The sequence below is a fragment of the Lontra canadensis genome, unplaced genomic scaffold, assembly GCF_010015895.1.
Source record: "Lontra canadensis isolate GAN:19392208 unplaced genomic scaffold, GSC_riverotter_1.0 scaffold11, whole genome shotgun sequence".
Lineage (NCBI taxonomy): Eukaryota > Metazoa > Chordata > Mammalia > Carnivora > Mustelidae > Lontra > Lontra canadensis.
In genome coordinates this window covers 29,283,724-29,298,877 of record NW_022631005.1, presented here as the reverse complement: position 1 = coordinate 29,298,877, position 15,154 = coordinate 29,283,724, and the positions used below count along the sequence as shown (strand labels likewise).

At 32.6% G+C, this 15,154-nt stretch overlaps 1 protein-coding gene across 3 annotated transcripts in view; it reads right to left on the bottom strand.

Moving 5' to 3' along the window:
- Positions 1-15,154, bottom strand: part of DPP10 (dipeptidyl peptidase like 10) — a 1,333,785-nt gene that overhangs the window by 56,633 nt on the left and 1,261,998 nt on the right. For all 3 annotated transcript variants that reach the window (XM_032856197.1, XM_032856196.1, XM_032856198.1), the window contains 2 exons: positions 2,607-2,698; positions 2,159-2,206 (listed from right to left, as the gene is read on the bottom strand). In XM_032856197.1, the coding sequence (XP_032712088.1) occupies positions 2,159-2,206; positions 2,607-2,698 (140 nt within the window). The remainder of the gene's footprint in view (positions 1-2,158; positions 2,207-2,606; positions 2,699-15,154) is intronic.

Genomic DNA, 15,154 nt, shown 5'->3' with positions numbered 1-15,154 from the left:
TTTGGCTATACATTTGTAAATGAACCCTAGTCATTTTGATGTGCAGTAAGCTGCATACACGGGGCTGGGAACATGTGTATTGACACAGGCAACAGAAGCAATTGAGGATCAATGTGAAGTATAGTTCATAAACTTACAATTTCACATTCGAAACATTCTGAGCTCATTATAACCCCAAATCTTCCTTCATCGGTCAAGGCAATTAAACACATTAACCAGTTTCACCTTTATGATAACTTACAAGGTAGTCATACCTGATTATTTTCTCTTTAAAATTGCTATGTGTGTGTATATACCCTCACAAACACGCACCATAGCATTTGTCATTTTAATCATTTTTAAGTATATAAGTCAGTGTCATTAATTCTATTCAGTTTTTTGTAACCACCTCCACAGAGAGGATAAGAATGCATGCCAGTTGTCCACAGCTACTTACATTCCTTCATATAATTTTTCAGATTCAAGTTCCCCAGAGATTTGTTGGTCGTTGCTCATTATTTAGATTATGAAATTACTGAAATACCCATTTGGGGACAAAATTCTAAACTGTCTGACTGCAGTTGTGATTCTGCAGAAGGGATCTCATCCCATAAATTTAGTCAACCAGTGATTATTTTTATGACCTGAACGAGACAATGATTGAGTTTTCTGGGTTAAACATTATCTAACAGTCAAGCCAACTGGCATTTGCTGAGCTATTTAAGGGGAAATTTATTGGTACTCCATTTTCTAACAGCCTACTCCACTAGTACAGTTCATAGCTAGGCTGAACATTCTGCCTCAGTCACTAGAAAGTGAAGAAAAGCACACAAATCTAAGAAGTCATTTTGATTCAAATAACATTTTAGGCTAATAAAGGGAAGGGAGATTGAGACAGTTCCATTGGTTGAAACTGGCCAAGTCTAAGCTTCTGTCACTTTAAGAGTTTCATAAAATAAGAGAAATAAAACTTTGATGAAGTAGTTTCAGGACCTTAAAAAATGGCTCAGGACTACCAGTACCAACCAGAGTATGTTTCAAGACAGGCTTCCGGTCACCAAAAAGAAAAAAAAAAGTAATCAGTACTTTAATCAAGAACTCTAAACCGAAACTAGAATCAGTCTCTTTAAATAAATAGTCTTTATTCTTTAAATAAATAAGTCTTTGAGGATATGGGTTCTGGACTCTAAGAGAAAAAACAAAATACACCCCAAAAATGAACACAGAAATCACATACTGGGAGAGGCGATAAAAATGAAATGTTTGTTTCAGATGAAAGCAATTTATGCATAAATAAGTGTATGTGGTGAATTAAAGGGAGTTTAGGGTGTTTTAAACATGCATTTTTACTTTCAGAGGAAAGTCTAGTCTACTGGGTAGGAATCAGTGGTGACACTTCTTCAAACATGATGAATTTCTACTGAGAATATGCCTTGGCAGTTTTGACACTTTAAAAATGGATCTGTGAAATGGAAATCAGAAAGTGTATGTAAAGTCTAGAATTAATAAGTTGCTTGCCAGACAAAAAAGTCATTCTTGTGAGGTCCCGGTGAAAGCTTTCCAAGTGAGGAAACATTTTAATACTAAATAGGTATGACCTTAAGTACCTTTATGAATACAACTTTCCATCTGGGAAAATTGGGCAGATGAAAACATTTCCCATCTACTGCTTTCTTTAAGCAATGAGCATTCCTGGCTTCAGTGACAATCTTACTAGGTTTTATACACTGTGGGGGAGGGGGGGAGAAACACTTTCCCTTGATCTACTCTTCTAAGTGTTCACAGTGGTTTTATTTTGTTTGGGGGTAAATTACCAGTGTACAATATCAATGCACTGAAAATTCAAAATGAGCCTTAGCAGTAGAAAAGTCCACTGAGAAAAATATGTAAATGCCTATGATGTGTGTAGTTGAGAGAAGCAAGCCTTAAAACAAAACAGTAACACAAAAATGGTATTTTGAGACTGCAAGCAGGTGAGGAAAAAAAGAAGGAACAGCTAGATGGTCTTCAGGTCCAACCCTTCAGGCTCACAAAGGTTCAGAGCTGAGAGACTGGACCAAGAGTGTGAGGTTTTGTCATGTCAAAAATGAAGCTTCAGATTTTTCCATCCTATCATAAAGCTGTGTAGATGGCCATTGAGAAATCAACATGTTCAGGGCAGTCCTTGCACCTTGCTTACCTGTACAGCTGCCTCCCTCTGGGAGAAGACTCTGTGCTCAGAAAGTAACTGCCCAGGAAAGAAAACAACACAAACATCAGGCACAGATCAATTTTTGCCAGGCTGTTTTCACTGGAATTTTCAAATTGTCAAAGAACGGGCAAGAGCTGTTCTATTATTCAACCACAGAACTTGGGTCCATTTGGGAAACACAGCTTTTTTTCCTCAAAATATCATACCGCACTTTTCCGTGATCTCTGTGCACAGATCTCTTCCGAGGTCTGTGCACGTACCTGTGCAAGTGTGTCTCCGGGTGATGGATAGGGAGAATCTTTAAAGAAAAAGTTGCTCTTTACATAGCCAGGTTGTCTGGACTTGGACCACAGTAAGCAAAACATAAATCTGGCAGAAAAGATTGCATTTGACAAGCCCTGACTTCCAACCTGACCAGAGAACCAAAAACACTCACATTTTTTGAGTAGTTTCATCGTATGCCAAGATCTTTATCACTTCCCAGTTTCCTGATGTCAGATGCCGCACGGTAATTTGCTCACTTTTACTCTGCCAAGAAGTGGAAAATATTGATTTTCTTTTTTATTTAAACAGCATCTCTCTGGTCAACACAAAAGTACTGACTGCCTGTGTCACTTTTAATTCTGTAATTCTCAGCTAACATTCAGTTTCTTGTTTTCAGTCTCAAAAATGCACACACATTCCTGCAAACATTGACCAGGGTAGGATAGTGCCTTTTCTGCTATACTGTAGGAAAACCATTCAGAAAACCCCTGTAGGTGAGGCCTTCCTCTACATCATTTTGACACAGGATGTCATCTTGCATTTGGTACAGACACAGGACTTTGGTAACTCTCATCTCAAATGACTGGCAACTGTGCAGTTTGGACAGCTTTAAATAAAACACTGCAGGACAAACTTTATTCTAAATACATCATATAATAATATATTGCATATAGTATATTACATATCCTATTATATGAAAGCATATAATACTTTCAATTTCTAGAATAACTTATTCTTATAATAATAACTTATTATTCTTATAATAATAACTTATTCCACAATAACTTATTGCTGAGATTAATTCATATTGATGTTTGTAGCCATGGTTTGATTTCACTGTATATTGTATTTTATATGAATATAGCAAAATTTATGTTTTACTGACAGTTGAGCATTTACAAATATTTGCTCTTAAAAACAAGTTGCCTGTCAACAATTTTATTCAAGTCTCTTCATGCACACGGCAGGGTTTCCTTGAGACAACACCAGGAAGGGGGATTGGCCATTAGTACACATGTCTTCTACCTGACCAGGTCGTGACAAAATATTTTCCAATAGTCTACTGCATTACAGTCAGCACGTGTTTTCATTGCTCCACGTCTTTATCATTTCCTTACCAACAATTTCCTGGGACTTTTTTTTTTTTGTCAAATTAATGAGCTTGAAATCGTATTCATTCTTTTTATTGAGAAAATACTCAAACCTACAGAAAGGCTGAATGAAAAGTACACGAATATCCATAAGATCACCTAGACTCACCAAAAGTCAACCTGTGGATATTTGCCCCTCCCTCTTTTGTTGTTTGCTGATCATTTAAAAGTAAGCTGCAAATATCAGGATACTTTTGCCTTAAATACTATATGTCTCAAAATTAAGACTATCTTCACATGTAAGCAAGTCCCATATTACACCTATAAATATTAACATTAACTCATCTAAATATATAGTCTATACCCTAAATTCCGGAAGAGCCCCAAGTAACCCAAATAACTTTCTATATACATATATAATGTATTTCATGTTTAAATATATCTAAATACATAATTTATATATTTAGATAAAACAGATGTCTCAGTCAAGGTTTACATACCATATTGGATTGTCATCTCTATAGTCTCAAAGAAAAACAGTTGTCTTTTTTGATTTCTACAACATTGGCCATTTCTTAGACTCCTGGTCCAGTGGTCTTATAGAATATTCAGCATTTTGGATTTGTCTGATTGTTTTCTTATGCTTTAATTTAGGCTAAGTATTTTTAGGAAAAATACTACAGAGGTGATATCAGATACCTCTTTTGCTTCATATTAGGAAACATACCATTACATATCTTCACTCTCGTGACAATGCCATTTACATGGTAACTGTGGGATATAGTCATTGTAAAAATACATTCTGCTTTATAATTAAAAGCGGGATGATACTTGAACATTATGTGAATACATTTGTCTCCATTAACTTCACTCAGTAGGTTTGGCATCCATTCATGACCTTTCTCTGAATAAATTACATCTCAAAGTGATTTTCTAATTCTAACATCACTTTTGTATTTGTTAGGTGGCATACTTCTGTAAAAACAACTTCTACTCTTTCTCCTTGTATGTGTTTACTCCCATTCTCGTTCTTCCTACTCTCCATATAACTATACACTTAAGCATGTTTAATGCAATGAGATATTCCATTACTGTTGTTACTCTTTATGATGCTGAAATTGTCAAAATGAGGTTAGCAGGGACTCCTTCAAGTTAACCTCTCTATTCTTTGGAAATGCTTACATTGGTCTTTGAGCACTTCCATGTTTACACACAATTACATGTTCGTAGATATTTTACTTCCTCTACCTCCAACTGTAAGCAATAATTTCTGCATGGAGTTTCTTCTATTGGATTATGGTATTTAGAGATACAGGGTTATGTGTGCTCATACTACTCTAGTGTTATTAGTGCTGGGCCTTTTTAGAAGAGACTTATGGATAGCTAGACAGATTTCCCTGTTTCTCTCTCTGTGCGTGTGTGTGTTCTTAGTATTATCTTCATTTCAAATTCATATCAGTTTGATTTATATCCAGGCGTATTTACTTCTCTTAGTATTTCAACATAGGCTTTGTTGTCCTCACTTTTTGTATTTCATTTTCTTTTAAAAATATGTAGATGGGGGTCACCTGGATGGGTTAGTTAGTTAGGCATCTGCCTTAGGCTGAGGTCATGATCCCAGGATCCTGGGATGGAGGCCAAGCCGGGCTCCCTGCTCAGCAGGGAGTCTGCTTCTACCTCTGCCCCTCCCCTCCACTCTTGCTCTTTCTCTGGCTCTCTTCCTCTGTAATAAATAAATAAAATCTTTTTAAAAAGGTAAAAAAAAAATGTAGATGGTTCAAACACACTATATACATATATATAGATCTATATCTATCGATATTTATATCAATATATCAATATATCTATCGATATATAGATCTATCTATACATACACAGTGCAAGAAATCTTGGTCTCATGCCATTCTCACTCATCACACATAGAAATTTTTTTATTAGGTTCTCATCCTTTTGGGGGGAATCTTTTTACACTTAAAACATTAATATTATATAACTATAACTATAAATATAAACAGTTACACATATACATATAAATCAGAATATAGGAGGTGCTCCATTGTTCTAGATCTTCCAACTTTTTTTTTAAGGTTTTATTTATTCATTTGACAGAGAGAGAGCACAAGCAGGGGGAGCAGCAGGCAGAGGGAGAAGCATGACCTGAGCTGAAGGCAGGTTTAAGGCTCTTTAACTGAGCCACCCAGGTGCCCCTTCTTCCATCCTTTTTATTCTTACATAGTCCTCTGTGTACCTTAACTAGCTTCCTAAGAAACACATCTCAAGTAATGCCACAGTAACTAACTCTGTATATATGCTTGTATTTAACATGTAGAGAAATATTGTCATGATATACTCCTCCATAAGGAAGGAATCATTATGTACATCCACCAGCAAGGTATAAGGTACCTATTTTGCATTTCTCTTTGGAAAAAAGTTGAGCATGAGATACACATATATATGTATATATGTATAAGACAACATATATAATCTGTCATTTGCATCATTACAAATAAGATTCAGTCATTATCTCTGCTAATATTTGTCTGTATTATCTATTAGATTTCTTTGGTTTTGGTCTTTATTTTTTAGGAGCTCTTTATATCCATTATGTGAGATGTAAGCTGCAGATATGTTCTCCCGATTTGTCATTCTGTGTTGACATCGGTTATGGTACTGTTTTTCCCAAAATTTTTTTCTAATCTTTATGTAATCAAATTTACCATTATATTCTTACATTGTCTCTGTATATTGGTGCATAGTTTAAGGGCTTTTTTCAGTCTAAGGTTATTAATAATTTTATTGGTGTTTTCACCTAGTACATGTAAGGTTTTATTTCTCAAAGTTAGATCTCTGATTTTAGAATTATCATGGTAGTATGTAGCTACTTTTATCTTTCCTAATGATACTCAGTTTTTCCAAAACTATTTTACGAAAAAATTCACTTTTTCCAGTACTTTGAAATGTCATTTTTATCATATGTTAAGTTACCATAGGTGTCTAAGGCTATTTCTGTATTATCTATGCTTTAGTCTCTGTTAATTCATGTCCCAAAACCACACATTCTTAATTACAGATTTTTTTAATATCTGTATTACTTAGAATTCACCCCTTCTCACTATTTTTTCAGGATTTTCCTAGATATTACTTGATAAAAATAAGCATATCTCATTCAAGCATATAAAAACTTGTTAGAATTTCTTATTGGGATAAAATAAAATTTATAATTAATATTTGTTATTGATACATAATACTCTTTATGGTCTTCAGTCATTTGAACCCAGAACAGGGATATTTTCCTATTTGTTCAGGTCTTCTTTATGCCTTTCAGAAATGTCTTAACGTTGTCCTCATAGAGGTTCTGTACATTTTGCACACTTCATATATATTTCATTTTCATATTCATTACTGTTTGATGTTAATGCAAATGGCTTTTTATTCCAAATCCTTTCTAAATGGTTATTATTTGCAAATAGGAACACTATTCATTTCCATATCCTGAGTATCTGTCCTGCTATCTCACTGAATACTTCTCAAACCTATGGCTTATGGTTCATTCTCATCTGACTTACGCGAACGCCTCCCAAAGCAGTATTGCGGAGACAGTGTGCATGCTTTCTTGTTCCCAACCTTAACGGGAATGCCACTCTACTGGGTTGTGGACTGAGGCATATAAAACGTATATATACGTTTTATCATTTTAAGAAATTATCTACCAATTCCTATACTTTAAAACCAGGAATTGGTATTATTTTTAAAACCAGGAATTGGTATTAAATTTTATAAAAGGCCTTTTTTTATAGCAACTATAAAGAAAACCAATGTTATATAACAATTAGAATTGTGTTGCCATTACTTTTGAAAGTCTGGTAAGATTCTCTTATATAATCCTGTGGGCCTTGGTGTTCCTTTGTGGTGTAGTTCTTTGATGACATTGTATTTCTTCTGTGTAATTAGTCAATGTAAGCTGTCTCTCTTGGGGCAGTTTTGGTTAAATGTATTTCCTCATGAAATTGTTCATTTGATCTAAATTTTCAAATTAATTGGCGAAGAGTTCTGCAAAGTACTCTCTCAGGATCTATTAAAATGTCCTTTGTTATTTCCTACCAGTCATTTCTAATTGTGTGTGTTTTCTTTCTCATTTTTTCCTCAGTTGGGCCAGCTTGTGTTTTGTCTGTGTGTGTGTGTGTGTGTGTGTGTGTGTGTGTGTGTGTTTTCCAAGAGAGCAAACATTATTGTTTTTTATTAGTTCTAAATTTGTCTTACTTTGCTGGTATTTTTTTAGCCATTTGGGTTAGGAATTCAACTCATTTAATTTCATTCCTCCATTTTAGTTGTTATAAGTTTGTATAGCTATGAGTTTTATTCTGACATCTGATTCTGAAGAAGGTATTGTCATTCTTGTTGTTATTGCTATTTTATAAATTTGGCAAATTTGAAATTTCCAAGTAATTGTTTAATTGGATTTACTTTAAAAAAGTTTTCTAGCCAGAAAACTTGTTAAAAATATATTCTTGATATCTAGGCTTATTACCTTGTGATCATAGCATGCTTTTATGTAAGTTCTAGTTTACAGAATTTATTGAGCCTTTAAACTACATGTTCAGCTTTAGTCAGTGTTCCCTTGAACACTGAAAAACTTGAAAAGGATTTATCTCACACACATATATACACACATACATATGTACATATATAATGTGGTTAATATAATAAAATATAAAATACAATAACATTATAATATATATTATGTATAACATAATCAACATATATACATATAAAAATCATATTATGTGATTCACTTTAGACCAAGGACGGTACAAGAAGGCTTCCACATATCAAGTAGCTTTTGTGCATTTCCACTTTATGAAGGTAGCTACTAAACTATCCGAGGCATAGATCCAGACATTTCTATTACAACTTCCTTGTGATTTGTGCCCTTGAACATTATAAAGTATCTTCTGCTCTTCTAAATGCTTTGGGGCATGAAAACTCATCTTGTCTAGCATCAGTATTTAGCCTTTCTAAGTCCCTTTTTAAATGTGTATTTTCAAAAAGATTGAATTGCATTAATTTCAAAAACCAGTATGAGAAACATTTTCTTAAAAATTTTGGTACATAAGTTAAGCCAAATTATACTTATTGGGTATGACTGATAACCTTTTGAAAATTTCTGTCATATTTTATATTATGGATATCACATTTAATGAGTTTTTATATTATGGATATCACATTTAATGAGATTTTTGTAGGCAGTTTTTATAATATTTTTAAATGTTCTGAAATCTAGTGGTCAGTTTTATTTTAGTTTTACACATTATTATTGTACTAATAACTTTAATAATGCTCTTACCACCACCCCCCAAAACTATCTTTTCTTTCTTTAGCATTTTTTGTTGTTTGGGTTTATTGCTGGGTTTTGGTTTTAAACGCTACCTGTCTTCTACTATTCTGCTTCTCTTTTTTAAGAAATCCAGTTAAATGTCAATTCATATTATTTTCCTATCTTAGCAATTTCTGATCCTCTCTATTTGTTTATTCATTTGTTTCCATTTATCTTCTTGATACCCACTAGTATATTTTCAGCAATATCTGTTTACTCTTGGTCATCTTTCCATTAATCTATTAGTTACTATTTTGTACTATTTTTTTCAGTTTCCTTCCCAAAATCTGTTATGGTTTGGTTTACAACTTTTCTTTCTACTTTATGAAGGCTTTTCTGAGTTTTAAGTCTCACATTTGATAATTTTGTATCTACAAGTGCTTATTTAGTGATAATTAATATTTAACTGACAAAATATCTTATAATTTCAGGTATATATCATAGTGTTTCAATATTTTTACACGTTAGGAAATGATCCCCAGGTCAAGTCTGTTTGCTGCCTGTCAATATACAGAGTTTCAATGCTGATTTTTAGAAGGAATATAATCAATGATCCACTGTAGACTATACTAAATTACCTAAGTTTTTGGCGAATGCCTTTATCAGCTTAAAGAATTTGTCTTTGTTCCTATATTTCTAAGATTTCTAAATATAGATTTTGTGGAATTTATTGGAGCTTGTTTCTACATCTAGAAGACCATTCTATCTTTTTGTGTAGATGCAAATGCAAAGAATTAAATTGTTATTTACATTTTAAGCAAACTTAGCATTCCTGTGTGAAAAATAATAGTAATTTTTTTAAAATCCACTGAAGAATTTAATTTGCTACAATTTGGTTTAGGAGTTCCTAAGTGACCTCTAATTGTCCTTTCTCACACTATCTTCATTTGGTTTTGGGTACAGGATGATACTTGTATCATAAAATACACTAAAAAAAGTCCATCTTTTTCTATTTTCTGAATGTGTTTCTATACAATTTAAGTGTGTGCTTCTTGGAACATTTTGAGTATTGGTAGAGCCCACCTTTGAAAACCACCTGTACTTGATGTGGAGACATTTTAAAACATTGTTCCATTACCTTAATACTATGGGACAACCAGATTGTTTCTTAAATCGGATTTGGTAATTTTTTTTCTAGAGTTTATACATTTCACTCAAGTTTTCAAATTTGTTGGCTGGAAGTTATTAATAGTATTTTAAAATACATTTTTAAATCTACAGTTTTGCTTTCTTTTTCATTACTTATACTTTGGCAGTTTTCCCACTTTTTAAATTAAACTTAATAGACATTGTAGGTTTAATTTTTCTTTTTTTGCAAAGAGCCAAATATTTGTTTTGCTAAGCCTCATTATTTTACCTTTTCTCTAGTTCACTAAATTCTACTACTGTATTTTTCATTTATTTTCTTCATCATTTGCATTTATTTTGTTTTTTTCTAAATTCTGATATTGAATGTTATATAGTACCTACTTCCTTTTATAGATTATCTATTACATTTATGTATATAATATAGTGTATATATTTCCCACTAAACCCATGAATAATGCAGGAATTATATTTTATTTCCAAATGTATGGCTTTGGGACAGTTACATATGTTGGAACTCACCTCTAATTCAATTGGATTGTCTTCTGAGAATGCAATACATTAGGTGAGTAATACTTCACATGTGTCTTTGGTATAAATATATCCAGAATCTGGGGGTTTTGATATGGGAGAATCTTATTATAATATCAATTTTGCCATACTACTGGAAGCAGAAACTAAAAGGGCATTCTGCTCCACTACATATAGGTAGTACTAGAATTTTCCTTCAAAAATTCTCAATGTCTTATTGGTCCGTGTCTATATTTCGACATCTCCCTAAATCATCTATTCCTTGTTTAAAAGGAATTCTCTAGACTTCTAGCTTTTTAATGTCAACAACAAACATATGGCTTCTTTAACTTATTTTTTGCATACTATCTGACACATTACAGTGCATTATAAGTATTTGCTGAATGAAAGTATAAATGCAGAGATGAAACCAAATTTCTGTGATTTGAGGCAGACACGGACCAAAGGCTTACATAGAGTTCTGAAGTCACATATTTAATGGCGAAATTCCCACATGTCAACATTACCAACAGATGGTTTTCCTTACTCATTTTCAGACCCTGCTTTGAATGAACCAAGGACAGGATACTAAGATCTCAAGGTTTTAGTGCATCTTTAGTTCATCTTTTAAGATGAACAACATCTCAAAACATTAAAAGGTAAAGAAATGTTGCTCTATATTTGTACATATCTAGAGATGCCTTCGGTTCAGAGAATTCTAGGTTGATTTTATTTTCGATTTTTTTCAGAAAAATTTTGTTATTTGTAGGTGTATGCTTAAGGATAGAAGAGTATCCACATTACAAGTGATCATAAGCAAAAATCCAGTGCTTTGAGACAATGCCTGTACACAAGATTAAAACTGTACATTATTAATTTCAGTAATGCATCTAGCATAAAAATATTATGCTTCTAATTCAGGACCAAAAGTTCCCTTGTTGGAAGCTTTAACGATAACCTCACAATCATTCAAATTGCTCTGTTTGCTTTATATCCAACAGGGCAAATCTGGGCTATGGAGTAAGTTGAACCTCATTTCACATATAATAGCAGACCCTATCTTTTATAGTTCTATAGTTATAGTGCTAAGACTCAACTCTTTCCAACTAATGCATATCAGATTATATCACTGCAGTGAGCATATTACTTTTGATCTGGACTTCAGGTAAGTAATTGTAGTACAAATCAGAATACGGTAGATGGCCATATAGTAAGTTCAAAATAAGTGTCAGGGAACTTGACTAGATTTCATGAGCGAGGTGTCTGTATCTGTTTTCAATCCACCTTCAAAAGACAAGCATTTGTGGCCAAGAAAATTTAACAAAGCAGGAAATAATAATAATTTTTGGTGCACAGTTCTTCCCATGCAATCATGGTCTCTATATTATTAAGTTGGTAGAACAGAAAAAAATGATTATGGATATGAAAGACAGTGGACTTTTGACAATGGCAACATGGCCTTTAAATTAAACTCATATTTCACTTTTAATTTTAGAATAAATCGCAATAGAACTAATTATTTCCTTCACTAGAGTGCTGACAATCTAGGATGCAGATAAAGTGTTTTTATTCCCAAATAAAATTTGGGAATAAGACATCAGACACCATTAGACATCAGACACGTCCCCTCAAATTGGTATAGATTTTTTTCTTACTCAGAAAAATTAAATATTAATCTTGTATTTCTATTTAAAAATTTGAAAGATATTGGTATCAGTAAAATTTAATAATGCATGTGCTTTTTACCTGATTACACACTGCTCATTTTAATTTCTTATATTAAATTCTGTTGAACTTCTACAGCTTCTAAATAAGTGAAATATTGTGGTGCTTAAAAATAGCATGCTTTAATTTACTGTCTATTTATCACATGAGGTGAGCTAATTGTTTTCAGACAATGTCCTAATCAGACGCAGTAGTGAAATTTAATGAAAAAAATTTATTGGGTTGATTAGGTGATAGAGTTGTGAAATGGGGGCATGCCATTTTCTGCAGTATTTGTAATGAATAATGGCATTTAAATTTGTTCCAAGTGAAATCGTCAGCTCTCGTGAGCAAAGCTTTCTATTGCTGCAAAGAGAAAGAGAATGGATTCACCAACATATGTAATTTTTCATTTAACACAATTTAGGAAGATGACAGGGCAATTCCTTATGTTTATGAATTTAAACCACTTAGCATGATTGAAACTCTGCTTACTCCATATTTGAGAGAAAAAGGTAGCCATGTCTTTGACAGAAACCTTTTACTTAACTGCAGCCTGCATTACAGGGTTGGGATATTGGAGTTCCAGATAGGGCAACTCAGAAGTTACAGGGCTCTGTAAGGAATACTGTGGAGGGATGAGGAAGGGGAACATTTCTTTTTCTTTTTTTTTTTTTTTTTTTAAGATTTTATTTATTTATTTGACAGACAGAGATCACAGGTAGGCAGAGAGGCAGGCAGAGAGAGAGAGGAAGTGAAGCAGGCTCCCTGCAGAGCAGAGAGCCTGATGCGGGGCTCGATCCCAGGACCCTGGGATCACGACCTGAGCCGAAGGCAGAGGCCTTAACCCACTGAGCCACCCAGGCGCCCCAAGGGGAACATTTCTGAAGCAGGCACAAGTTTAATGGTCTGAGGTAAAGAAGTTCTACATCACTTTTTGGTTCAGGAAATACATAAATTGATATCAATATTGCATACTGCATATTCTACTCAAAAGAACAATTACTTTAACTATATAGATTTTTGGAGAAGCCAGTTTTTATTTTCATTAATACTTTAAAAAGTAGAGAAATTCTACTATCACATATTCATACTGAAAGTAATGTAGAAATAAAAGTAATATATGTATGTATATAGATCTATGTATTAATATATATTTCTAAGCTCATATATATTCTATATATATACATAGAATATATATACACTATATGCACTATATATATATACATAGAGAGAGAATAGAAATATTTTACTTTTCATACAGGAATTCTAGTTCTGTTAATCAAAACTAAATAAATAATCCATAATATAAAGTAGCTTTTTGTATAGTGACATATAATTACAGCATATTACAAATACTGGTTAAGTATATATGTACATCAACTAAATATTAATCTAAAGAATTGTTTTTCAAAATTATATAGCATTAGGGGAAAAATATGCTTTATAATTAGACCTTAAAATATGAGAATGAAATACTATAGTTTATATAAAATTATAATCTTGTCTAAAATGAGGAAACTACATAAATTCTACTTTTATTTTTTGAAATTACTTTAGTAAAGATCAATCACCTCTGTAAATCAAAAAAAAAGGACACTAAAATATTTGTAATGACCACCATTACCCTTTATAATGAAATAGCCTCGGAGACTAATTTTATAGCCTGATATCCAGTTAATAGTTTTTATCTACCTACTTGTGAAGGAGAGCAAAATGTTTGCAAAAATTTACTAATTTCATTTAGTAAGATACTTCAACAGATAAATATATTTTCAGTCAGTGAGGAAGCTCTCAAATATAGCTAAGTATCAAATACTGCAAGGGTGGTCATCCTGACTGTTGGCTGTCCTGTCAATTCTCACTTTCAGTATGTCAAAGGAAGAAAGAGAGGGTAAAAAGTCATCAATGCTAGTATGCATTACTGTTTAAGACTATAAATTATTATACTATTTCTAGACAGCCAATTTGGAACTGAGTATCAAAACCTAAACAAATACGTATGTACACATATGCTTTGCCTAGGTATCTTTTGATATCTTAAAATATGTTTTTGTGGTAATAATCACAAATAAGTATTTATGTATAAGAATATTTATCTCTGAATAATTTCTAGTATCAAAATTAGAGTAATTTTAATGATGATTAAAATTGATTCATTTAAAAACAGTAGAGTAAATCTATTTGGCAGAATGTTGAACAGCTATTAAAACCATACTTAAGAATAACATTAAATATTAACGTAATAATGATGTGAAAATGCTTATAAATTTTTCTTTAAATACAAAAATATATATATGAGCTTTGAAGGCAATATTTAAGGGAAATCAAATTTTTTTTAATGTTAAAAGGAATTAAAATACATACACCAATTGATGTATAGTGTGAGAGTGTGGGGTGATGAGATTGTGTTTGATTTTAAATTAGTTCAGTTAATTCAATTTTAGAATTGTAGAAGTCTTTATAGCATATATATGTGTCAGAATGGTAATCATAAAAGATTAATAAAGGAGCTTTTTTGTAAGCTATTTAAAAAACTGAGGCAAAGGAATTCAAACTATTTACTAAGACTGGGTGAGTGTGTAGACTTAGGCATAACTTACAGTTGTCTAACCACTGACCTCTAACTCATTAACAAAGTAGATTAATTTCATCCACAATGCCAAAATATCCATAAATAATCATGCAGTCATGTTTATTTCTCAGTGAAGCAAGCCACAGATTCCCTGAACTGCAACCAGAATAGATCAAAATATTTTCTACTTCAATGAAAGCTTTGTTACAATCTTCATATAGAAGAGGAACAAAGTAAACACATCTGTTCTATGAAGTTGTTCTGAACATTTCAGAAATAATGCATTAGCCTGCATGTCAGGATCATTTGATAGGGGACAGAAGGTATTTCTTCCTAAGGCTTATAAAGGAACTTCTATTAGGTTCATAAATATCTCAGTT